This window comes from Sorghum bicolor, chromosome 9 (assembly GCF_000003195.3).
Source record: "Sorghum bicolor cultivar BTx623 chromosome 9, Sorghum_bicolor_NCBIv3, whole genome shotgun sequence".
Taxonomy (NCBI): Eukaryota; Viridiplantae; Streptophyta; class Magnoliopsida; order Poales; family Poaceae; genus Sorghum; species Sorghum bicolor.
The window spans coordinates 52220173-52246622 of NC_012878.2; the positions used below are offsets into that span (position 1 = coordinate 52220173).

Consider the following 26450-nt stretch of genomic DNA (forward strand, 5'->3'; position numbering starts at 1 on the left):
AGGACCGAGGAAAGCTCCTCGATCCATCTCTTGCCGAATTTCTTCAATCGATTGTAGATCCTTGGCTTGAGTCCTTGCAAAATCATGCCGTTGGCACGCTCGACCTGGCCGTTAGTTCGAGGGTGGGCTACTGCGGACCAGTTCACACGGATGTGATGCTGATCGCAGAAATCCAAGAACTTTCTGCCGGTGAACTGGGTGCCGTTGTCGGTGATGATGACATTGGGGATCCCAAATCGGTGGATGATGTCGGAGAAGAAAAGGACGGCCTGCTCGGAGCGGATGTTAGTGATGGGTCGAGCCTCGATCCATTTGGAGAACTTGTCAATAGCCACCAGCAAATGGGTATACCCTCCTTTCGCCTTTTGTAGAGGTCCTACTAAATCGAGCCCCCACACCGCAAACGGCCAGGTGATGGGGATCATCTGAAGAGCGTGGGCGGGCTGGTGCGTCTGTTTGGCGTAGAATTGGCATCCATGACACGAGCGTACGAGCTCGATGGCATCCGCCACGGCCGTTGGCCAGTAAAAGCCTTGTCGAAAAGCGTTTCCTACAAGGGTCCGTGGGGCGGCGTGGTGGCCACAAGCCCCCGAGTGCAGGTCGTCGAGGAGTTTTCGGCCTTCCTCTATGGTGATGCAACGCTGCAAGATCCCCGTCGGGCTCCGTCGATATAGCTCGTTGTCTTCACCATAGATCACATATGATTTGGCCCGTCGAGCGATACGACGAGCTTCTGTCCTGTCTTCTGGCAATTCACCGCGGATAAGGCAGTCGAGGAACGGTGTGCGCCAATCAAATGGTCGACCCGGTCGTCGTTCTATTTCCATCACCTCTTCCTCCATCAAGAGCGCATCGACAGCATTGGTTGGTTGGGCGATGGCGGTATCGACGCCGGCCCCCGTGCTTAGGTCGACGGATGGCTCGTGTAGATCCTTCGAGAATACATCAGGCGGCACTGTGCCTCTGGTAGATGCAATCTTGGCGAGTTCGTCGGCCGCCTCGTTGTAGCGTCGAGCGACATGGACGAGCTCGAGGCCGTGGAATTTGTCTTCGAGTCGACGTACCTCCTTGCAGTATGCTTCCATTTTTGGGTCATGGCAGCTCGAGGCTTTCATTACTTGGTCGATGACGAGTTGGGAGTCGCCTCGGACGTCGAGGCGTCGGACTCCTAACTCGATAGCGATCTTGAGACCGTTGACGAGAGCCTCATATTCTGCGACATTGTTAGATGCGGCGAAATGAATCCTGATTACGTACCTCATGTGGACGCCCAAGGGTGAGATGAACAGTAGGCCGGCCCCGGCCCCAGTTTTCATGAGTGACCCGTCGAAATACATTGTCCACAGCTCCGCCTGGACCTGAGTCGGGGGAAGCTGGGAGTCCGTCCATTCTGCGACGAAGTCTACCAGGGCTTGTGATTTGATGGCCTTTCGAGGCGCGTAAGTGAGAGTCTCGCTCATGAGCTCGACCGACCACTTCGCTATCCTTCCCGTGGCCTCCTTGCTCTGGATTATTTCGCCCAAAGGGAAAGAAGAGACCACCGTGATAGGATGACCAAGGAAATAATGCTGTAATTTACGGCGGGCAAGGATTACGGCGTAGATCAGCTTCTGGATTTGGGGGTAACGCGCCTTGGTCTCCGAAAGTACCTCGCTGACGAAATAGACCGGCCTTTGGACTGGTAGCGCGTGACCCTCCTCTTGTCTTTCGACCACCACCGCCGCGCTGACGACCTGGGTCGTCGACGCGACGTAGAGGAGCAGCGGTTCCGCCGGTTGAGGCGGAACCAGGACTGGTGCCGAAGTCAGCGTCTTTTTCAGCTTTTCAAGTGCTTCCTCGGCCTCGGGGGTCCAAGAAAAACGCTCGACCTTCTTCAGGAGTCGATATAATGGTAATGCCTTTTCTCCTAGTCTCGAGATGAAACGGCTCAGAGCCGCCAGGCACCCCGTGACTCTCTGGACACCCTTGATGTCTCGGATTGGCCCCATTTTCGTGATGGCCGAGACTTTCTCGGGGTTGGCCTCGATACCGCGCTGTGAAACGATGTATCCTAAGAGCATGCCTCGAGGCACGCCAAAAACGCACTTCTCGGGATTAAGCTTGATCCGGTTGGTGCGTAAGCAGCTGAAAGCAACCTCGAGGTCCTGGATCAGGTCTCCTCGTTGCTTTGACTTGACGACAATGTCGTCGACGTAGGCTTCGACCGTCGAACCTATATGTTCGCCAAATACGTGGAGCATGCAACGTTGATACGTGGCTCCCGCGTTTCGAAGCCCAAATGGCATGGTCACGTAGCAAAACATCCCGAAAGGCGTGATAAAAGAGGTCGCGAGCTGGTCGGACTCTTTCATTTTTATTTGGTGATAACCAGAATAAGCATCAAGGAAAGAAAGGGTTTCACATCCCGCGGTAGAATCGACAATCTGATCGATGCGTGGTAATGGAAAAGGGACTTTCGGACATGCTTTATTCAAACTAGTATAATCAACACACATCCTCATTTTTCCATTCTTTTTCTTAACTAATACAGGGTTTGCTAACCATTCGGGATGATGAACCTCCTTGATGAATCCGGCCGTCAAAAGCTTGTGGACTTCCTCGCCAATGATCTTGCGCTTTTCCTCGTCGAATCGGCGCAACCGCTGCTTCACTGGCTTGGAACCGGCTCGAATCTCCAAGGAGTGCTCGGCGACTTCCCTTGGTATGCCCGGCATATCCGAGGGACTCCATGCGAACATATCAGCATTCGCACGGAGAAAGTCGACGAGCACGGCTTCCTATTTGGGGTCGAGGTCGGTACTGATCGTCAGCACCTTGCCGTCAGAGTTGTTGGGGTCGAGCGGGATCTTCTTAGTTCCTTCCGCCGCCTCGAAGCTACCCGCATGACGTTTAGGTTCTGGAGCCTCAGCGGCCATGGCTTCGAGCTTTGCAACGAGCTCGGTGGAGCTCTCGACCGCCTCCCCGTACTCGACGCACTCGACGTCGCACTCGTACGCGTGCTCGAAGGAGGAGCTGACGGTGATGACGCCTTTGGGACCAGGCATCTTGAGCTTCAAGTATGTGTAGTTGGGTATAGCCATGAATTTGGCGTAGCCCGGGCGCCCGATGATGGCGTGGTACGTGCCTCGGAACCCGACCACCTCAAAGGTGAGGGTTTCTTTCCTGAAGTTGGCCGCCGTGCCGAAGCAGACCGGTAGGTCGATTCGACCTACCGGCAGTGCCTTTTTCCCTGGTACGACGCCATGGAAACCGCCGGCGCTTGGCTGAAGGCGTCCTCTGTCGATGCCGAGGAGGTCGAGGGTTTCGAGGTAGGTGATGTTGAGGCTGCTGCCACCATCCATCAGCACTTTCGAGAGTCGGGTGTTGATGATGATGGGGTCGACGACGAGCGGGTAGACGCCTGGGGCAACCACCTTGTCAGGGTGATCTTCTCGGTCGAAGGTGATGGGAGTGCTTGACCAGCTGAGGTACTGGGGCACCGCCATCCTTGCCGCGAAGACTTCGCGACGCTCCCTCTTGCGCTGCCTCGTGGTCAACTGAGTCGAAGGCCCGCCATAGATCATGTAGCAGTCGTGGACGGCGGGGAAACCGTCGTCCTCTTTGTTGTCCTCCTTGCCGCCTGCCTTCTCCTTCTTGGAGTCATCACGCGCATCTTTTTTGAGCCCCTGACCGTCGAAATGCTTTCTCAGCATGCGACAATCCTTGAGTTTGTGGTTAGCGCCCCCCTTATGGTAAGGGCACGGCTCCTCCAGCATCTTGTCGAAGATGCCTCCTTCCGGAGGGCCTCGCGGCTTCTTCCGATCCACCGTGGCGACGAGGTCGTCCTCCGAATCTCCCTGGTGGAATTGCCGTACTTTCTGCTTCTTTTTATTTTTCTTGAGGCCTCGACCGGAAGTTCTTTCTTCTTCGACGGGCTGCTTGCCTTTTCTTCCTTCTGAGCTGAAGAAAGCGCCGACTGCCTCCTCCCCTGCCGCGTAGTTTGCTACTACGTCCATCAGCTCGTCGACGGTCTGAGGTCGATTGCGGCCTAATTCCCGCACCAAGTCCCGACTGGTGGTACCCGAGACGAACGCCAAGATGACGTCGTGGTCAGGAATGTGAGGCAACTCAGTGCGCTGCTTCGAGAAGCGTCGAGCGTACTCCCGTAGAGTCTCTCCTGACTTCTGCTTGCATTTGCTGAGGTCCCACGAGTTCCCTGGCCGTATATAGGTCCCCTTGAAATTACCCTCGAAGACTCTGACCAGGTCGACCCAGTTGTGAATCTGATTGGCTGGGAGCTCCTCGAGCCATCGACGGGCGGTGTCGGAGAGGAAAAGGGGTAGCTGTCTGATGATGGCTCGATCATCCCCCCGAGCGCCACCCAGCTGACAAGCCAACCTGAAGTCGGCCAGCCAGAGTTCTGGCTTGGTTTCTCCATTGTACTTCGCGATGCTGGTTGGGGGTCGGAACGGACTAGGCAGTGGCGTGCTGCGAATCGCTCTGCTGAACACCCGCGGGCCTGGTGGCTCGGGGGCCACTCTGTCCTCGTCGCTGTCGTACCTCCCACCGCGATGCGCGCTATAACCACGTTCTTCCGCGTCTCCGTGCCGTCGGCGTCTACTTTCTTTGACGTCGTGTCGCGCGTCGTATTGACGTTGATTGTCGGCAGGGAGGATGAGAGCGGTCTTTCTGCCTCGAGGGGGAGGTTGTTGCTGGACAGACACCTCCTCTTCAATTAGAGGCTGTTCGTTGCGTTTCTCTGTGGCAGCCCCTCGTCGTCGAGATGCTGAACTTTCGGCTTGTTGAACCGCTGCCACCTGGAGCAACGTCTGAACTTCGTCTCGAATTCGTCGGGCCTGGGAATTCGATGGTTCTGGCATGTTACGCAGCAGCATCGTCGCTGCCACTACATTCTGGCCTGCTCGAGGGAAACGGCTGACAGGTTGCTCCGCCTCTGCGTCGCCGATGATCTGTCGATGTACCTCTCGAGCGCGTCTGCGGACACTTCCGCCCGGCGGGTAGGGCAGGTCTTGTTCGAGGATTTGCTCGAGCAGGACGAGGCGCTCGCGGTCTTCGTCGAGCTTCATCTTGAGCTCCCGCAGCTGCGCGAGCTGCGCGGTTCTATCTTCCTGAGGAAGAGGATCGAACCTTCCGCCGTTCCCAGGCGTCCTGGGGTCTTCTTGCGCCGCGGGGGCTTGTCCACCCGCAACGACGTCCCGTATCTCGTCAGTGGTTTCTGCTACTCCGTCGAGGTGGTAGCATTCCCTTGTAGGGTCGTAGCTGTCTGTCTCGGAGTCGGAGTCTGGTTCGGCAGTGTGGGAACGTTCGCGTCCTTCCTCCGACCATCGTTGCTCGAGGGAGGTAATCGAGTATCGCCCGGGGCCTAGGCGGCGGAGGCCTCGTACTTGGGAAAGGTCCGGCCGTTCGGATGTCGGCCGCCGCTCTTCGAAACTACGTGGGATGACCATTGGTCTTTCCACGTATGTCTGAGCGTTTGGGCATATCGTCTTGGCGAGCGATGCCGCGGCGTTGTCCAATCCGAACGGCAGTGCCGTCCTTGGAGAGAGCAACCCGCGTGGGGGTAGCCTAGCTGCGGTGGGAGAGGGCGCGTGAGACGCGTCTCCCCCCGTCGTCACGTGGTGCTGAGTCGTCGTGCTTGTTGCTCGGTCACACGGTGTCGCTGCCTTGTGGCCCGCATCCTGCCTTGCGCGAGTTGTTGGTCGCGCTGAAGCAGAGGGGCCGCGGTGGTGCTGCCCGCGCCTCTTCTTAGGCGGGGAGGCGTGGTGGTGAGGGCGTCTTGGAGCCTTCAACCGTGCTGGCGTAACGCGGACTCCTCCTGGTCCTTTGACTGAGAGCAAGATCATGTCGTAGCCGGAGCCCGTAGACATGAACTCGAGACTCCCAAACCAAATCACCGTGGAGTGCGGAAGCGGCGAGGCAGGAGTAGCCATCCGGAAAGTGGTGGGAAATTGGTGAAAAACACGCAGGGCCCCTACCTGGCGCGCCAACTGTCGGTGTTTTTCCCCCGGGGGGTCACACCAACGAGTAAATTTGTATGCGTGCTCCCCTTTCCGGATGGTGATGCAAGAAAACACAGAGATTTATCCTGGTTCGGGCAAGAGAAGGCCCTACGTCCAGCGGGGGGAGAGAGTTTGTATTATCTTGCACCTAAGTGCTTGTACAGGGGCGAATACAAGCGTGGAATGAAATGTGCCGCTCTACTACGTGTGTGTGTGTTTGTGTTGTGATGTTCCCCTCTTCTATTCCTGAGTCCCTCCTTTTATAGCTCCAAGGAGAGTCACAGGGTACACGCATAGATGTTAGAGTAGGGATCGATAGCCGCATGGAGCGCTGACCTACTCGAGGCTTCCGTACGGCATGGCCTCGAGCCGTCCCATCTTGATAGCTCGGTGATGATTGCGCGTGCTCCTGTGTTCTGCCCTGCCAGCCGCCTTGCGTTGGTTCTGTGGTCGCATGCTTGTACGGTATGGTGGCGGATCCGGCGGAGCAGCTGTGGTGTTGTCAGTCGACGCCCGACTTGTCCCTGGGAAGGGACCTTGTTCGGTCGAGGGTCGGGCGCCGCGTAATATGCTGATATCCGGAGCGCTGACTTTGGGTGTCTCGAGGGGGTCCCGATCAGACGTTCCATCCTCGTTTCCTGCGTCCTGACACACCCTGGGTCGTTCGGTGGGAAGGCTGCAAAAAGAACGATGGGACAGAAGCTTGTTCCCTATCACACCTTCCGTGACCCGGGTGTTAGGTGGGAAACGTCAGATGCATTTAATGCTCCCGCCCGCGTGCGCGCGTCAGGCGGCGGACAGTGTCCTGACGCTCGACGTCTCTCGGTTCGCTCGAGCTCGCTTCCGTCTTCGACGGTAATCGTCGCTCGAGCCCTGACCGATTCGCTCGACGCTATTTCCGTCTTCGAGGCTGCGACCGTCGATGGCGGCGCGTACGTAAGATTAAAGCGTCGAATTGAGGGTCCCAACCTTCGTACGGGCAATCTCATAATGCGCATCGCTGAGGGTACCCCTTACTGATACCCTCGACACCATGCTTCGCTTAGCGCCTTTCTTTATGTTCTTTACTAACTTGCCTTTAATGCAATCAACGCATTGCTCTAACTCTGAGAGTTCTAATGGTGGGAGGATTGATTCTTTGACTAAGCGTTCTATTCTCCCCCTCGAAATATGGCCTAAACGACAGTGCCATAATTTCGATGAGGAATCAATTCTCTTTCTTTTCTTGCTAGCATCTGCGGGTGTTGCATTCTCAGCATTATTACATTCAGCATTCACATTCTCAGACAAAGATAATAAATAAAGTTTGTCTTGTCGGAAGGCAAGACCCACACATTTATTATTTAACTGTAGCTTACAATCATTCTTGCTGAAATGGCAATCAAAACCATAGTCTGACAAACATGAAACTGAAATTAAATTTCTAGCTAAAGAGGGAACATAAAGAACATCATGCAACTCAAGGGTGAAACCACTAGCTAAATCTAGAGATAAATTTCCTATAGCTTGAACTTCAGCTTCAACACCAGTGGCCACCTTAATCTGTCTTTCTCCTCTTTGAAGGGTTCTCCCTCCACTGAATCCCTGCAAAGAGTTTGCAACATGAACAGTTGCACCTGAGTCAATCCACCATGTGGATCTAGCATAACTTAGATATAAGGATTCATCAACAAAAGTTATAATGTCCTCACCTTTCACTAGGCAATGTTTCATGAACTTAGGGCAGTCATGCTTCCAATGCCCTGTCTCATTACACCATCTACAGCGATCCGGGTCCTCCTGCCTGTGCTGGTTGTCTTGCTTTGGGTGTGCTTTAGGCTGTGAAGTGCTTCCTCCCTTGTTCTGGGAGGTGGAGGCATCTGGAGCTTTCTTGTTGTAGAATGGCTTCTTGTTCTTTCCTTTCACAAAGTTCACAGAACCACCATTTGCATTCTTGAGCCTTTCTTCCTCTTGCACACACATAGCAATCACCTTCTCTAAATCCCACTCCTCTGGCTGTGTGTTGTAGTTAACAACAAATGTCTCATACTCTTTAGGAAGTGAGTTTAGAGCTAGGTGAATGAGGAAACCATCAGCGAGGGGCATCTTTAGCTTCTCTAACTTGGCTGCCATGGTGCTCATGCTCAGAATGTGCTCTCTCACACTCCCCCCTGTGAACCTCATGTTAGTGAGTTTCTGGATCAGGGTGGAAGCATGAGCTTTGGTTGAACCAGTGAACTGATTCTTCACTTTCTCAAGATATTCTTTTGCTGTGTCACATTCTGGGATTGCACCTCTTAGGCCCTCTGTGATGGTTTTCTTGATGACAATCTTGCACTTGCGGTTTGACTTTTCCCACTTGTACTTCTCAAGATCATACTTTGCTCTGATGGGAGCAAAGTCTCGCTTCCGATTTGCAAAAGCTTCATCGGTCTCATTCTGAGCCCTTTCGGGCTCCTCTGGCTCAGTGGGCTTTGGCTCTTGAAGAGCCAAATCTATCTCAGCAAGTGCTAGAGCAGCATCAAGTTCCTCGCGCCACAGAACATAGTTCTGTCCCGTCAGCTTTGGGATTGCACTGATGAAGTGCATCGCATTGAGTGCTTGGTCGTCGTTGGCGGCGGATGCAGATCCAGTGGGATCCATGACGAGGGCGTTCAGGCGATGACGGAGTAGATCCCGTCGTCCTTCGGGCCTCCACCTGCACTGGCCGACGACGGCGGGGTAGGAGTGGAAGGGTGACGGCGCGGTGGTGCTTCCCGACGCCACTGCGCACTGTCGATCGGCAACCTAGGGTTGTAAGCAGGGTTTGGCGGCGCACGACGAACTTCGTTACGTGTGCCTGTAGCCCCCTACTCCTATTTATATGTGGCGCAGCGCGTCGGGGGCCCACCAACCATAGATCGGTTGGGCGCCCCCGATCAGGGCGCGATCCAGAGGGAGAAGGCCTCAGCCGTTGGGCTGGGCCTGAGATCAACCTAACAGCATGAAGCATTAAATATAGACGAAAACAAAAACTAATTACGCAGTTTACCTGTAAATCGTGAGACGAATCTTTTGATCCTAGTTAGTCTATGATTAGATAATATTTGCCACAAACAAACGAAAATGCTACAGTAGCGAAATCCAAAAAATTTTCCAAACTAAACAAGGCCTGAGACGCCTGCAGCTCGCGATGCGAAGTGAGATACGCGCGCGTAAAGATGCGCGCGCGGAGGGGTGGAATACCAAGTTGTTAAAAATAGCAACCTCATTTAGCAAACTGTTGGAGATAAAATTTTATTGTTTTACCAAATTTTTAAAGATGACAACCTTATTTGACAAACTGTTGGAGATGCTCTAATAAAAATAAGTTTTCATAATCAAAACTATATCAACAACTAAGTGGTAGTAATATTTATATTTATTAACAAAAGATAAGTATATTTATTATTTGTTTTGTAGAAAAGGACATAAAATGGAAAAAACAAAAGACATGGGCAAAAAAAATTGGCCGCATATCTTTTTGTATGCATGCTCATAATACCATTCCCATACATATATGAGCATGTGACAACAATAGCATGCCACGGGGAACACGTTCGTCAAGGAAAGTAGACATGTCAAAATCAAAACTCATTCCTATCTGTAGGCCAAGCCAACCTACGACAACCATCTGCAATATATATATAGTAAATGTATATAGTAAATAAAAGGATAAAGATGAGAGTCTTACTTCAAAAGATGAAAAGAATATCGAAGAAAAACGAAATGAGAGTCGGACAAAAAACTTTCTATGTTTAATATTTAGAGGTAAACTGAGTTGGATATAAAAAAATCTTCAATTTTTGTTTTATCCTTTTCCATTGAGATCTATTGCATATTCAACTTTTAAATAATATTCTGACTTCTAAATAATATTTTTACAAAACATTTGAGGAGCAAATTTTCCTTTTTGCTAAAAAAAGCAGAGTTTATCCATCCACACTCATGATTCCCATGCATGTGACCATAGTAATCTGATTCACACAGCTTTCATTGTCGTCCTAAAACATATACACACACGAAAAAACAACACCTGACTCATAACTAGTCAAAAACACACACAAAACAAAGTGCGGCACGCTTGGTTAATTTGTTCCATCTTTGTTCCATCTCCCTCTTCGACTATAGCTTCACTCAAGATAGCGACATCCTGGGACTGGAAAGCTGCGAGTACCGCCTTACCCTCTCCAGCGCCACCTTGCTCGGCGACGAGGCACTTGGCTTGTCCGCGAACACCTGAGGCAAACGCTTCTTGGCCGAAGACGGCGAGGGAGGCACTTGTAGAGGCGCTGGACCGCTCTCGGGAGCGTCAAACATGTCAGAAGTGGCCATTGCCGCCGACGGGCTCGGGCATCTGACCTTCTTGGCCCTCACGGACTTTGTTGGATGCATGTAGCTTGGGGTCACCGGCGAGCCCTCGTCGTCTCCCATGGTCGACGCTGCCGCGATGGTGCTTCCCAGGCTCAACCTTCCCGGAAGCTCCGCCCGCAGGCTCGTCGTGCGCCGCAGCGGGGCGTCCTTGTTGGCGCCCAGGCGCGGGCTGCTGCTCATCCCGCGGTCCTGGCTGCTCCGCGGGCGGCGCTCGAGTTGCATGGTCGCCACGCCACTTGAAGGGTGGAGCGGGTTGCTGCCTCCGCTGGCGGCCCTAGGGCTCGTCGGCACGGCGCGGCGTGGGCTGTTCACCGAGAGTTCCTGGCTGCTCCGCGGGCGACGCTCGAATTGCATGGTCGTCGCGCCACTTGACGTGTGGAGCGGGCTGCTGCCTCCGCTGGCGGCCCTGGGGCTCGCCGGCACGGCGCGACGCGGGCTGTTTACCGAGAGTTCCTGGCTGCTTCGTGGCCGGCGATCTGGCTGCAGACTCTTGGTGTGCTGGAGGCCGCTCGTAGCATGGAGTGGGCCGCTCCTCGGGCTCGCGAGCTTGGACGGCCTCCCTGAGATCAACGGCGACGACCGTGGCGGGGGCGTCGACGGGGACGATAGCAACAACGACGATGACCAGTTCGGTGGGCGCAAGGACTTGCCCTTTGGCGTAGTAGTGGTCATGGCCGGTATCTGGACCGAGACGGCCACTCGAGGCAGCCGACTGCTGGCACTCTTTGATGCGACACGACCAGTGTCTGACAATGTTGTTGTCTGGTTCTCCCATGGCCTCGCAGCCGCCATCCAGCGCTCCGTCCAGCTCCAGCCCCAGTTTGGATTGCCAGGGTCCATGAACATCGGAGCAGGCGCATGCACAGCTCGCGCAGAAGAGGTATTTCTGTTCCTCCACTTCACGGAGATCAAAGCAGAGACGAACTTTGAGAGATAGAACAAGAAACACAACAACGAACGGAAAAACACTTGCTATCGTGTGATCATTGATCAGTACCTGTTGAGAAAATGCGTATGACAAGGCCCTTTGCCGCCTTGTAGCGGCTTCCTGCTTCATCTTCAGCACTGCTTCCATCTGCTCCTTGGACTGCAGGCTATGGTCCCAGCCGTCACCAGTCTGTCAACAAATTTAGATTCAAAAATCAAAAGATTGCTAGATACATATTGCATGTCTTTATAAGTTAATTACTATATAACAGACTTCTGCAATCCAAAGTTTTCTTTTTTATCTTACTTCTTAGTGCTAGATCACTAGCAATTTGTGAAAAATAATGTAACATGGACGTCAAAGTTCACAATTTCGTTGTAAAAAACATTAAAACAATGAACTTGAATGATTGCACCAAATCATGAATGCATTGTTGCACCTCACCTTTGTTTTGTCCGGGCTCTGTTTAACCTTGGGCTGACTCTTGAGAGCCTTCTTGTCCTCCTCAGTCTTCAGCCTCCTTGAGTATATCTGAGTCTGAATCCTTGTCATCATCTGCATGCAGTATAATGCTTCCTGGGTTTGGCGCTTAACAGCGAACCCCTTGTCAACCAACGACATCAACCTAGCCATTGCTCTTTCTTGGGGTGGTTTCCTTGCCTGTAAGCAAACGTGTTTTAGGTTAATTACTGTCGGTCCACCAGATGATAGTTACAGACAATAAATAATGGGAAGAGAAACAAATGATAGATATACCAAATGGCCCCTACAAGCAGCCTGAATTCTGGTGGCGGCAATGTCCTCCTTTGAACGGGCACACCACTTCGTTGGTGATATGACGGTGGGGCAGGCGATCGCTACGACTGCCATGGTCGTGGAGGTGGAGTGGACCTTTGAAGCTGGTGACACCACCTCCGTCTGGTGCATGATGCACTCGCCTTCTTCCTCACATCTTGAGTCCATGAATTGCACCTCCGTCGTGGTCTCCTCGAAATGTTGCTTATTATTAGGCGCCGGGGACTGTGGCAATTGATGAGGCTGATGAGCCTCCACATCTAGCGCCGGCGCCGCAGAGGTGGAAGCACCAGACGGGTTTGATTTGCCGAATTGCCATATCTTCTTGAAGCTCGGTTTGTCTCTCAGCTTCGCAGCCTTCGTTCTCATGTTGAAATTCTAGTTCTTGAGATTGTTGGGCCCAATAAATTTTGACGGAGAGAAGGGGAAAAACAATGCATATTGTTGTTACCTTGGCATCTGTGTGCGTCTCCACAGGATCAGGTTCAGAAATGCTCAAGATTCTCTGCACGGTGTCAAACCACCTTGCTTTTCTCCCCATTTCTATAGTTCTTAGTTGTTAGTTAGCACCGCCACTTCGTAATGAAACATGAAGAGAAAAGGACGGAGGTTCACCATGAATTAATAAGTGTCAAAATAGAATGCACTTGCGACGACAGAGTTGCAAAAACGTTAGAAACATTGTAGCATTCACATGACACGGATGGAGCCAAAGGTGCATGCATGTTGGTATGGGATCAAACATTTCTCTTGCGCATCGATGAATAGAGGAACTGAAATTCCATAGCTATTCATTCAAAGCGCTCTACTTACTCACCTATTCTGTCTTGTCGTCGTAATGGGCACGGCCGATGCTCTCCACGACGGCCGCTTCCCGCCTGTTGCCTGTTGGGGCCTTGCTACCAACCACCTGGTTGGTGCCGATAGTCGTCCCTACATTTGCCCCAATACGCCATGATAATTGTGTATATTCTTTTTTTAGAGACAAAGCTAGGAGTTTTTTAACCATATATAGAAGAAACGAGACTGTGAAACACGAGGGATTGAGAAGCCAAATATAGCGGCCTTTGTTTAATAAGAGAATATCATCCAAACTTAGCTAAATCATGAGCATCTACATACACCTCCCATCTTTCATGCTGTATCTCTAGTTTTTTCAAATTGGTATCTCCATTCCTCTGTTTCGCTGATCACCATTGAGAAACTGAATGCACTGCATTCTTTCAAACTCTTCACAACTTCCAAGCACTTGGAGGTCGTTGACAACTAATTTGGGTAAGTTTGGAGAAACCGGCTCTGACTCTGCCTAAGGTTTGCCAAATCGGTTAAGCCAATTTTGGTAGAATCCGAAAGGAAATTAGGATTGTTGCAGATTTTGTATTTTGTAAATGTTTTATAACCAGATAATACTACTCGACCCTTATAATGTGGAGAGGGACGATTGATTTGAGGTATTACCCGTCGATCAAAAATCAATACATCTACCTTTTATGCAACTCAAATTCTAATTCTTTCAATCCCCATATCCTACTATTCTGTGCTTTTCTCAACGAGATTCGTGGACATTCTAGGTACCCTTGTTGATCCTAGAACAACCCTAGTTGCATCTTCCTAGGAGGCAGTGGTGGAGCTTGACAGGAAAACAAGAGGGGACCATTATCACTAATTTCTTACTTAATATGCATATCTATTAATTTTAATCACCAAATTAATAGCTACTTAATTGAGTTTTCAATTAGCAAGGAGGGGCCATGCCCCCCTTTGGACTGTACGTAGCTTCGCCAGTGCTAAGAGGTGTCTAGGTTTTCGGGGGCATCTCTCTAGCTGTTTTCTAGAACCAATCATGCAAACTTTCGTAGGTCCATTGTCAGTACTGTATTTTGTGATCCGAGCTCTCAAGCTCTTTTGGTGTGGTACCTTTATTGCGTCTAGAGAATAAATCAAGCAAACCATCTTTTGCAATGTCTTAGTCAAAGGATGATGTGATTAATCCGTTAGTTCAAAGAATACCATCAAGCCCACGATGAATGAGTAGCTCATTACGAATTTCCTCACTAAGATCGAGAAGAAGAGGAAGATTAGAGATCTTGCATGCTAGTTGTAAAGCTTGCATGCTACATGATTTATCATCATGGAGTTATGTTGAAGCTCAGGGATTTTGACTTCGTCTATGCTTCCAATGTATTTACATCCAAGGTAAGAAAAACAATGTAAGCTCTTCTAATCCTGCTATAATAGATTGATATGCATAGATGTTCATTGATTATAGAAAAAAATCTATGGAAGTCAAAAAGTTTGGTGGCAATTGCTAGTCAACCCATTCAATTATTATAAGGGCTAATAGGGATATGCATCAACAAGGTAGCTCAAATTGTCTAATTCAGTTGTCGAAGCCAAAACGACTAATTTAGGGTTAGTCACTTCCACACTATATATTGTCACCGTTCTACCTCTTTTGGTTTCTCCAAGCCAAATCAATGAATTAGATAATTTTATACCATCATTCACTACTATGGCATATGGTTCTGGAGTGCGGTCCTACAACCGATAAACAATTCAATCATTACTTAAAATTTTCTTCAAACAATACAATGGCTACTCCTCCTAAACCTCTACAAAGTATAGTGCCAAAAATAACACAGTCTAGTACTTCTTACAACAGACTAGTAATTGGTCAAGTGGGACGAATACTTTCCTAAGTATATGGAAGATATGACTAAGTACGTCTAGGATAGTCTAGGTGTAGAGATCAATCCGGGGAAATATTCTTACCAACAACTATACCCACTTTGCCTTAAAAAACAACCATACCCACTTTACTTTGATACAATTGCATGATAGAGAGTTTCAAATTTTGTCAAATTTAATAGGGTGATAATAAGGCTACCATGGAACATATTAGTGTACTCCCTCTGTCTTGTAATATAGAGTATTGTAAAATTTTTAACACAAATTAAAATAGAGCATCAAAGATATATGTATCCCCATTTTATTTCTAATCAGACGCTATCATCTATATTATTAATAGTGATTGGTCGATAAATAAAAAATATTTAATGTAAAAGTAAGTTTTTCTCCAAAATGTATTATATTTAAAGACAATTTTTGAATGATAGAATGCACTATTTAGATGGAGGGAGTATATCTTACGCGGTTGGGGAAAGCTAGTTCTATAAAGCATTCAAAGTGCACTTATTTTTTTATCTCTCTTTACATGAATGGAAACAGGGTTGACCTCGTGTAGTAATCAAAATAGAAAAATTCTACATAACCTCCCAAAGTTTCTAGAGTGGACTACTTCATCCTCCGAACTATAAAACCAGTTATTCTACCCCTTGAACATTCAAAACCAGTTAAATAACCTCCTCTAGTGGTTTTGGAGGGTAGTTTTATCTTTATCTTTTTTATTTATTTCCACTGATTTTTTAAAAAATCATAATAAATCAAAAAAAATGATAAAATGAAAATTCAATTTTGTTGGACTTCTGATGAGTAGATCTACACAGTGAATATATAGTATGGTATACTTTATTACAAAGTTTTCGTTGTAGCTTTACATCTATGTTTTTGTAATTAATTCGAATAATTCATATATGTAGTTCCTATGGTTCATTTATGGTAAATTTTTATGGTGGGTCCATTATTGTATGCTTGAACTATGGTAAAAGTTTTGTATTCATTGGATCACGTATAACTTAGTTATAGATTGTTCAACTCCACGTATGTAGATCTATGCAGTAAACAAAAAATATTATAAATTTTAGTATTTTTTGCTGGAGATGCTTGCCTATGCTTTTTAGTGTAAAATTGATCGGTTGAAAATTGATAAATGCGTAGTAATTCATAGAAAAATCTAAAAAGTACAAAATAAATTTTGTTCAGCTCCACATATGTAGATCCATCCAGTAAACAAAAAATATCACAAATTTTAGTACATTTTTTGCTGGAGATGCTTACCTATGTTTTTAGTGTAAAGTTGAAATTGTAGTTATCTTACTCTAATTATTATGAAAATTTTATGGTAGCCTATTTAATGTGATGCTTGATTTTTGTGGTAAATGTTTTAGCACCATTCCTGCATATATTATTGATTTACTAATTTATCAACTTTATGCTTGAAGATGCTTCCACTACCTTTTGCACGATGTGTTGTTATGTCATATGAACACTTCATAAGTCCATGTGTCATAATCTACATACATTTAACTGATATATATCATATTTTATAGGAATACTAATCTAAATAAAAAAAATTAAAACTAGCAACAAACTTCTCATGTTTTAATATAATACTAAGGTATAGTAAGAGATAATATTAGAGTAAGATAAGGTTTGACTAATTTATTTTTATTATTAAATAAATATATCTCCGAGCTACATATTATTGTAAATATTAACTATTTAACCATAGATGTCATGGTTATAAAATAAATTATGGGCTTTAAATTTTATAAAAAGGATATATATAAATAGATATGTAACATTATGCCATTACTTTCTATGACCATTTGATGTTTTTCTCCCGTTGCAACGCACAGGTATATTAGCTAGTTATTATTTAACCATGAACTAACTAAGTTCAAAAGATTCGTCTTATAAATTATAGATAAATTATGAAATTAGCTACTTTTTATCTATATTTAATGCTCCATGCATGTTCCGCAAGATTTAATGTGATGAAAAATTGTAACATCCCAAAAATTCACATTCAAAAAAAATCACTCGCATTAAAAAAATTATTTTCAAAATATATTTCAAAAACTATAAATCATTTGAGCTCTATAGTATCTCCATCTAATTTCTTTTCCATCCATTCTAATTATCCATCTTTAAATATAACCTGCACCGCATGGCATGAGCATCATATGTCCGCTACTTATCCCTCTTGCTCGCTCGCTCTGCCCGATACCCGGCAACGGCGCGTGCGCCGACCCCACCACCATCAGCGCCGCAGCGCACTCACGCCCGGCCCCCTCGCCGAGCGCACTCGCTCGCGCGCGCACCGCGGCATGCAGGCCCCACCTCTTGCCTTTTCCCGCGTCTCTTTTGCTGTACAAAAAGATAGCAAGTCGTAACGTACAACTAGGCACCATTTATATTTTTCGCGCACAAATAATAGCAAGTACCAGCAAGCTTACATGCGAGAAAACATAGCAGTGCACCTACACGAATATATATCTCATGCATGCATGCAGGACATGCCACCGACCATTTGCATGCACCTGCATGCAAGGACACAGTGATTAGGCACCGTCCATTTGCATGCAACGTGCATGCAAATGGGACATCGTCCTTTGCATGAAATTAGGCACCGACCATGCGCTACAGTAGCATTTTTAATGGCACGCAGCTGAGCGCTTTGGCCTATAAAAAGCCAGCCTCGGGTGCTCACTCTCACCACCCGAGAAACACGTTCACTCACTCGCTCACTCGCTCTCACTTCGCGTATACCGACGGCCATACGCACAAGCCGAGCTCGACTGTCGTCGCAAGACGAGGTGAGCAGCTCATGAGCATCTCCTTGCTCTTCTCTATCTTTCTGTAGTATTTTTCTGTATTTTTCCTTGTATTTGTCTGTACCGATTCACTGCCAAAAACTCCACGAATAGAACCATGACATACAGAAGAGCTCTAAGGACCCCTGCTAATTTCTCTCTAACCATGCATGTGTAGGCCATAAGCATTAACTCCAAGTAGTACATGCATGCATGCAACATGCACTACCAGCCAAAATTCATCTCGTGAAGCATGTATTTCTTAATTATCGTTAGCCTTTTTCGCATGATTAAAGTCCGGCCATTTTACAAATGCCACATGCTAACTCTGATTTCAATAATTCTTTTTCCTAAATTTATCTAAAATCATGATCTACCTCCCATATTAATTTCATGATTTTTGGAGCTCATTTGAATTTATATGATTATTTATCTGTGCCTGTTGTCTGTGTCGTTCGTCGCGTATTTTAGTTGACGGAGTGAACGAACCGGAGAACGAGAACGTTGGAGACGAGTACCGCGAGTTTGACGCCGAGGACCCGGACTGTCAGCAGGAGTTTGCCGAGGACGCCGACGGAGGCAAGTCCAACCGATCCCCTTTGATGCATATTGATCCTATTTTTAAACACAATCCATAGAAGCCGTTTTAAATATTGCATGTACGATATATGTACGAAGTATTTTCGCTGCTTAGTTAAAACCTGTTGAATAGCCATCCTTGAATTGATATTACCCGATAATTGTCTTGTTCGAACTTAGGAACAAATAATATGCTATGACAGAAATATTATTATTTAGTATGCTTAGGACTTGTTACTCATCCTGGATACTCATCGCTATATTTTTTTCAAATATAATGATTTTAAAGGTAAAAGGTGTGAGTGGTGAAAATAAATTGTGGGTATTATGAAAGGGTTAATGAACAAGTTATAGATGTGATTACTATAGAGATGGGGCGGATGGGATCTCTTTTGGGGATGCCCTGGTGTTGTGGCTTATACCTTGCGGGGTTAAGCGTGAAGATATCCGCCTTGTCTCGATTAAGGACTGACTTGATGATTCATCTTGCCTAACTCATTTATCGTACAACCACTCGCCTTGCATGGGAAAGGCTTAGTCTAAATCCCTCTAGTTAGTATGGCAATCACCTGGAGGCAGGTGTGCAACGGGACACTACGTGATGTATGTGAAATTGTGAAAATGTATGAAAAGAGCTTTGTGAATTATTGTGGTATCATGAGATGTGGCCTTAGTGTTCTCGTGGTGAGCGCCATTACTTAGCTATGGAGGGTATTGACTTTGATGGATCTGTGCTTGCACGACGGTGTAAGTTATGGTATCCTACTTGTGGAAAAAGTGTACAACCTCTGCAGAGTGTAAATCTATCTGGATAGCCGTGTCCGCGGTCTCGGACGGGTTATGGTTTGGTTTCAACAACTAGATGGGTTGGGATGAGTGAAAATATGAGAGTGAGTGTGATTTTGGAAATAAATGGTTGACTGCCATTATGTTGTGGGAACAAGGGTTCAACAACACTTAAAATTGTGACCAAACCCTCATTTTTAGAAATACTATCATATGTGGAAAAAGAGTTCTTTTACAACAGTATTTGTGAAATGAAACCTTGCATGTGTAAAAAGATAGCTTTATGCAAATAAAACTAAGCATCATCCTTGATTTATCCATATGCATATATACTGTTATTCCCTTCCGTAGGGTAAGGTTGGATTTGCTGAGTACTTTGTACTCACCCTTGCTTTATTAAACAGAAGAATATCCGAACTTCGATCCGGAAGTGGCGTTCGAGTAAGGTCGTGTCTGCACCCAACTAAGCCTGTGGCATTGGGACTCGTCAGATGTTCGATGGCGATATCGTTTGTTTCTGGGTCCTTTGGACCTGTGTTGTATTTTGGTGTCTTATTATTATAGCGTGCCTTCCTTGCCCACGCTTTCCAAGACTACTGCGCTGAAACTTATCTGATGTAATAAATGTGTTACTAGCCTCCTGGAACTAGTATTGTATCACATTTGAGTTCCTAGTTTACCAGGGGCGCTTCAAAAATTTTGAATTTTTTTTGGATTTCATGTGTAACTAAACAAGACCTAATTATAGCGATAAAGTACTTCTCTACATACCTGCCGATTTATTACGAGACGAAGAAAATATGCACAATGAAGCATTACGGAAAACGATGGTGACGACTCACGAGCGTCAAAACAAGGCAATCTCTCTACAGTGAGGATGGGAAAATAACAGAAAGTTCAGATCAGATCACAGCTCCCAAACACGTACTCCTACTCTTACCCGCTTCCGAGCTCGGACCTAGGAGCGCCGATACACGACACGGAAGCCGAGCACGCACCAGTATACTCTTCCCCTTCCTGACCTCCTCCCAGCTCGGCCCCGGCTCCGCATCTCTCTCTCTCTCGCCCTGCCGTGTGCCGTCTCCGGAGCTGCTCTCACCTCCCCACGCGCGCGCCCTCGACCCCGACTCCGACTCCGTCCCCGCCTCCGCCCCCCCACCCGCTCGGCGCTTTGCGCAGGTAAATTCCGTGCTCCCCCGCGCTGATCCGCTCCTAGGGTTTCGGCGCCACGCCGGATCGAGGAGAATTCCGAGGTCCTCCTTCGCTGACTTCTTGCCCCCGCTGTTCCAGTCCTTCCAGATCCCCTTGTCCGGGGAGTGGCGCTGAGGCCTCGCACCGATGAGCTCGGGGGCCGTCGCGGCCTCGGATCCTGGGGGTGGCGAGGCGAAGCTGGTGGCGGGCGCTGACGTCACGATGTCGGAAGCTGAGGGCGAGGTGCCTGCTTTCGCCGCCGATGTGAAAGTGGAGGGGAAGGCTCCGTTGGCGATGGATGTGGCTCATGAAGGGGGAGATGTGGCGGTGACCGACCCGCTCTACGCGACCGAGTCGGCTGGTATGGTTGGTGCCGAAGGGCCCGCAGAGGAGCACATGGAGGGCGTGGAGGCGGTGAACGGAGAGGACAATGGCGAGGAGGGGACGCTAGAAGCGGGAGCTGGTGGTCTGCTGACTGAGACAGAGAGGAAGCCTGTTCTGGAGGTAGATGTGGCTGCTGCTGCTGCTGATTCTGCCACTCCTGAACATAATGAAGCCGGTAAGGAGACTGCTCAGAGCCCTGTGCTTGTAGGTGTGCTCCCTATTGATGACACTGATTTAACTAAACATCTTGAATTGTATTCGCCTAATTCCATTTCAGAATCCAGCGAGCTTGAAGAAAATCATGTAAATGCGGAGCCTGTGAGAAAGAATAATGAAAGCGATAATGGCTTAGCACATTCTGATACGGAAATACAGAACAATGTGCCTGGTGACATAGAGGGAAGCTCCAAGGAACATGAAGGTGATGGAGCACCTGCAGTTGACCAGCCGGATAATGCATCTGAAATGCTGCCACAAACAACAGAGCAGCTTCCTGAAAGTGGAAATGGACCGGACAGCAACTTAGAGGCTGCTAACCTGGGGAATGTTCATCAGGGTGCTAGATACTGCTTGCCTCCTCTTGATAAAGGCGGGTTTCAAGTTACTGATCTTGTCTGGGGTAAAGTGAAAAGTCATCCTTGGTGGCCTGGTGAAATTTTTGATCCATCAGATGCATCTGAGTTGGCGCTGAAGCATCAGAAAAAGGGCAGCCACTTGGTAGCTTATTTTGGTGACAATACTTTTGCATGGTGCGATGAATCCCAGTTGAAGCCTTTCGTAACAAACTATTCACAGATGGAGAAACAGAGCACTTCAGATGCCTTTGTTGGGTCAGTTAATAATGCACTTGAAGAACTCTCGAGGCGGATATTGTCAGGTATGAGCTGCTCTTGTTTGCCAGAAGAGCTTGCTGATAATGGCATGTCCTACACTGTTGATAATGCTGGGCTCAAGGATGGAGTTACTTGCTCTGCAGTTAATCGGCCCGAGATCTTAAACTGTTTCAGTCCACAAAACCTTCTTCATTATATTAAGGAGTTAGCTCTATTTCCTGGCCAAGGAGGTGATCTGTTGGAGTTAGTGATAGCGTGTTCTCAACTTACTTCTTTCTATCGATCTAAGGGATGTCCTGAACTTGCATCATTTCAAACTGGCGATGCGTGGGTTGAGGATGGTGATGGTCTGGATGGTACAGACACTTTATCCACCCAGAATGTAATGGTCGAGGAGCCTGTGGTTAATGAAGTGCGTCCTACTCAAGAGAAGCCTAAAAGGGGCAGGGGGAGACCTCGGAAACAAAAACCTGGTGATGGACAGGTGGTGATGGAGAAAAGAAGCACATCTAATCAGGTCAATGTTACTAGCTACGTTGAGAAACAAGTGGGTCTGGAGTTTGATGACTATGACACCTTACAGAACAAGAAGAAAAGAAACTTCGACTCATTTGAAGATTCAGAGAAGTCATCAGCTCCGACTGGTGGTAGTTCTTTCAAGATTGGTGAGTGTATTCGGCGAGCCGCAAGCCAGCTGACAGGATCTTCATCCATTATGAAGGCTCAGAATGAACCATCAGCCTATAAGTATGCTGCTGAAGGAGAGAATGGGGAATTTGATATCTCTAGTGATGACGCTGGTGATGAACTTACTGTGGAGAAACGAGCGAAAAGGAGACGCATGCACAGAAATCACACTGCAGATCCCAAGGAATTACTATCACAGCTATGCATGGTTGCAACAGAGCCAATGAATGGTTATAGTTTCTCACCTATGATAATCAGTTACTTCAATGATTACAGAAACTATATTGTTTCTACAACTACTGAAGCTAACATTGTTGATAAAGGTACATCTAGGAGAGGGAGGAAGAGAAAAGAAGTTTTAGCTTCTCCTGAGGTAGAGACAACGGACCATATGCAGGACTCGTACTGGTCCGGATTGAGCTTGCATAATCACCCAATTAATGACCTCAGAAAAGAGAGTCCCAATACAAGGCCAAGACGTAGGCGGAGATCCTCAAGACATGCATATGAACCTTTGTCGGAGCTTGGGGATCCGGTTCCTAAAAAACAGATACAAGTTATGGAAAGATCTATCATCCATGTTGATGAGAAGATGGTTGATGAGTTGAAGCCCACTGCACTTGTTTTGAGCTTTGGCAGATCAGCTGCTCTTCCTTCAGAGCTGGATCTTGTTAAGATGTTTAGTCGCTATGGGCCACTGAAAGAAGGGGAGACAGAAGTACACAAGGAAACAAAAACTGTTAAAGTTGTCTTCAAAAAACGTGCCGATGCTGAAAGGGCTTTTAGTGTTGCTGGCAAGTATGGCACTTTTGGACCTTCGCTTCGAAGTTACCGTCTTGTCAATATGCCATTTTCTCTAGAGACACCATCAGGAAATAATCCTGTGAAACACCCTGAAGACTGTGGCATGGAGATTCCAGGTAAACATTCTTTCAATTTACATGCCTATACATAGTACTTCTTCTGTTTCAAAACATGAGTCATTATATTAGTTGTTTATTAGGATTTTAAAAGTCAAACATCATAATTTCTTTACCAATGTTACTCAAATTATATGCATGTTAGGACATAAAAGTTGTATCAACGGATTCACATTCCATATGGTTCAACACAAGTTGGTTTGCAGCAATTGATGGTATATAATAAGAGTACTTGATAGTGAAAGACTAAAAGTATACTTCTAGTTGTTTTTTTAATCCTAATACGCCTTAGAAAAAGAAACGGGGACAGTATTTGACAAAGGCCTTGTTCAGTTGGCAATTTTTTTTGGTTTCGGGTACTGTAGCATTTTCGTTTGTATTTGATAAATATTGTCCAATCATGAACTAACTAGGCTTAAAAGATTTATCTCACAAATTACAGGCAAAATGTGTAATTAGTTTTTGTTTTTGTCTATATTTAATGCTTCATGCATGTGCCCGATTTGATGTGACGGGGAATCTTGAAAAATTTTGGGTACTTTTTGGAAAGTAAACAAGGCCAAAGTTACTCTGCAGCTTCCATAAAATTAAATGCTTAATTCTGCCATGTGATCATGCCTTTTCTCTAGGTTCGACTAAGTCCGAAGTTCGTAAGGATTCCATGGAAGTTGACCTGGTGCAGAAAACAGATAAAGTAGAAGTTGCAGGAGAGCTGTCGTCTGAAGAAGTTGAGACTGTGAGGCAAACATCTCAAGTGGAAGCTGCAGACAGTGCATTTGTCAGTCAAGTTGACAGTCTTGAGAAAGCTGGAAATATTGACGCTGAGCTAATTGACCATGCTAATCAAATTGGGAAAGGTACAGAAGCTGCATCTGTGCCTGAAGTGTCATCTCAGCAAGTTGGTAATGTTGAGGAAGCTTACACTCAAAAGGAAGTGTCAATCAGTGATCTACCCACAGAGACAGAAACCTTACATTCTGATGCTATAATAAAAGAGTTGCCTCAGAATGATGCTCCAGATAATATGCAAACAGATGCAGTCGAAGCTCCAAAACAGAGTCACATTTCAGGAGACAATACCGTATTTGAGGCAGACACTGAAGCACCAAGTACTGCACAAGATCATACTGAGGATGATACTGGGAATGAAGTTCTAGAAGAGCACATGGTATCTCCAGAGTTATTACAAAGTCAAACCTCTGGTGAGAAACTAGTGGGAAAGACAGCAACTGAACAAAAAGTGGGACCTGAGGACCCAGAGTCACAATCTGAAAATTTTGCTGCTGAACCTGAACCTTTCGTACAAGGTGCAGTTGAGCAAGTAGAAGTGGAAGTGGAATCCAAAACTACTGTTGAAGTATCAGGCGAACAAGGCTGTAGTATTGAGCAGACTGTTCAAGTGGAAGCTGTAATTGAAGCATCAGGTGGACAACTTGAGGTGGAAAGACAAATTTCAGAAGATGAATCTATGGCTGATGCAACTACTGAGCACTCTACGGTCATGGTTGATGAAACTGTGGAGGCAGAAGTAGTACCAGTCCAGGAGCATACAGAGAATGCTGCTGCTGCTGCTGTAGGAGTAGTTGAGGAGACTGCTGAAGGCGAAACTAAGGAGGAAGCGCCAGAAGAGAAGGGGAAAATAGAGAATGAAGATTATGCTGACAAATTAGCTGAGGCGACCAGGGCAGGCGAAGTTACAGTTGAGACACCAGATGAGAAAACAGAAAATAAAGCAGATGTTGACACACTAGCTGGGGAGACCAAAGAAGTTGAAATTACAGTAGGGGCACCAGATGAGAAAATAGAAAATGAAGCTATTGGGGAGACAATCGAAGGTCAAACTACAGCTGGAGCACCAGTTGAAGAAGCCATAACAGCTGAGGAAATGGTAGAGGATGTTAAGGTGCTAGATGATAAACCTGCAGCAGCTGAGAAACCTGTAGAGGATGTTAAGGTGCTAGATGATAAACCTGCAGCAGCTGAGAAACCTGTAGAGAATGCCACAGTTGTGACACATGAGAATTCAACAGTTGAGAAGACTCTGCAGGATGCCATTGCGCCAGCAGATACAAATACCACACTAGGGGAGGCCCCAACGGTGGAGAAGACTATAGAGGATACCTCGGTCGAGGCACCAGATGCACAAGCAGGTGCAAGTGAGTAAACCAGCTTAACAAACCTTGCGTTCCTGTCAGTTTCTGTTGATATCGACATAGTCTGGTCAACTGATTCTCTTGTCTAGATGATGCAGTCTGTATAGAAAAACGGAAATCACTTTAGCATCATAAGGTTATTAGGTATTAGTAACCAGGGCATCTACATCTCTATCCCTTTTTTCCTATATAAACTTCATCTAGTTGTATTGGACGCGCACGTGATGGTTTGTCATAAACACAATTTCCTCCTACGTCAGTTCAGTGCTCAGGCGATCAGTGACTGAGTGAAGGCCTTAAATATATCAGATAGAGGGAAAGCATGTTCATTCCTACGTTTAACGGTTAGGCTTGGGAGTCTTTGGGCTACGTACTGGGGTCAGATGATTCTTGTACCATTTGTCATTTGTAACGTGTTCTGGAATCCTTTATAATATCACGTAGAATATTTTAGACAGTTCTTTTTGCTCACTGATCTTCGAAGTTTGATAACTATTTATTAGCAGTATTTTTGGGGTGTATGCATGTTTCATTCGATCATTCTTGGAGGCAATGGGATTTAGTACTCTTCTAAACAATTTTATCCCAAAGAGACTAGTACTCTTCTAAACAATTTTGTGCTCTGGTATTCACGGTACATGCAATTTTTAAACTGTAGATTCTTCTTTCTCGATGTTTTCTTGCCCGCTGGTCGCTGGCTGCTGCGTAGTGTGTGCTCTGGATGTAAATGTAATGGAACTGTAATGCTACTAGTATATGTTTTCTTGCTCGCTGGCTGCTTCACTTGAGAATCTGTCGCTGTCCAATCTGTCAGCTATTTTTTTTTTTCTCGAACAACGCAGGAGAGCTACGTGTCATTTCTGTTAGGAAACAATAACCCTAACATAATTGTGGGCTCATACCAAATATACCCCTGAAGGGTTAAGACTATATAAAGGAACCTGTACCTATCTATAATGAAGAAGAGATACGAGTTCCACAATATTTGCTCTCCTTTGTGTTCGTCTGGTGTGCTATTGGGAAGGGATACGGGAGATCATCTACAACTTCCTCACGTCTCATCTGCTGCTGGAGGGAAGGGAATCGGATCAGGGATCCAGAATAGCGTCGTTACTTAACACGTTATCAGCACGCTCTACTGCTACTCATCAACGACGCTGCCGCCACCACGTGAGCGCTGCTATGCTAGTTCAATAGATTTTTTTTTCTCTTCCTGTGTGGCAGATTCAATCTTAGATTAAGTCTTTTTCTGTTCGGATACTAGCTTTCTAGAACCCTGATAGATTGGTTTGTTTATTGCTAGTTTCTGTATTAGAATAAACTAGATCT

At 46.8% G+C, this 26450-nt stretch overlaps 3 protein-coding genes across 3 annotated transcripts; 1 reads left to right on the top strand and 2 right to left on the bottom strand.

The window, feature by feature from the left end:
• Nucleotides 7293–8621, bottom strand: LOC110430474. Its single transcript, XM_021448177.1, has 2 exons — nucleotides 7691–8621; nucleotides 7293–7583 (listed from the first exon to the last, which is right to left on the bottom strand). The coding sequence occupies exons 1-2, from the start codon at nucleotides 8619–8621 to the stop codon at nucleotides 7537–7539; spliced, it is 978 nt and encodes a 325-aa protein (XP_021303852.1). The 3' UTR covers nucleotides 7293–7536.
• LOC8061782 (protein IQ-DOMAIN 1) lies at nucleotides 9894–13036 on the bottom strand. The gene is made up of 6 exons (XM_021448283.1): nucleotides 12911–13036; nucleotides 12545–12668; nucleotides 12055–12450; nucleotides 11743–11958; nucleotides 11368–11487; nucleotides 9894–11267 (listed from the first exon to the last, which is right to left on the bottom strand). Exons 2-6 carry the CDS (start codon nucleotides 12632–12634, stop codon nucleotides 10134–10136), a joined length of 1956 nt encoding a protein of 651 aa, XP_021303958.1. The 5' UTR covers nucleotides 12635–12668; nucleotides 12911–13036; the 3' UTR covers nucleotides 9894–10133.
• On the top strand, nucleotides 19894–25613 carry LOC8061783. The gene is made up of 4 exons (XM_021447237.1): nucleotides 19894–20132; nucleotides 20244–20703; nucleotides 20806–22968; nucleotides 23598–25613. The coding sequence occupies exons 2-4, from the start codon at nucleotides 20292–20294 to the stop codon at nucleotides 25130–25132; spliced, it is 4110 nt and encodes a 1369-aa protein (XP_021302912.1). The 5' UTR covers nucleotides 19894–20132; nucleotides 20244–20291; the 3' UTR covers nucleotides 25133–25613.

Bases quoted from the DNA above. Each gene is read 5' to 3' on its own strand.
- LOC8061782 (XM_021448283.1), bottom strand. From the start codon at position 12,634: ATGGGGAGAAAAGCAAGGTGGTTTGACACCGTGCAGAGAATCTTGAGC. The intron at 12,451-12,544 runs GTAACAACAATA...ATGAGAACGAAG, and splicing joins AGACGCACACAGATGCCAAG to GCTGCGAAGCTGAGAGACAA. The intron at 11,268-11,367 runs GTACTGATCAAT...ATCTCCGTGAAG, and splicing joins CATACGCATTTTCTCAACAG to TGGAGGAACAGAAATACCTC.
- LOC110430474 (XM_021448177.1), bottom strand. From the start codon at position 8,621: ATGGATCCCACTGGATCTGCATCCGCCGCCAACGACGACCAAGCACTC. The intron at 7,584-7,690 runs GTGAGGACATTA...AACTCTTTGCAG, and splicing joins GAAACATTGCCTAGTGAAAG to GGATTCAGTGGAGGGAGAAC.
- LOC8061783 (XM_021447237.1), top strand. From the start codon at position 20,292: ATGAGCTCGGGGGCCGTCGCGGCCTCGGATCCTGGGGGTGGCGAGGCG. The intron at 20,704-20,805 runs GTAAGGAGACTG...ATTCCATTTCAG, and splicing joins TCCTGAACATAATGAAGCCG to AATCCAGCGAGCTTGAAGAA. The intron at 22,969-23,597 runs GTAAACATTCTT...CCTTTTCTCTAG, and splicing joins CTGTGGCATGGAGATTCCAG to GTTCGACTAAGTCCGAAGTT.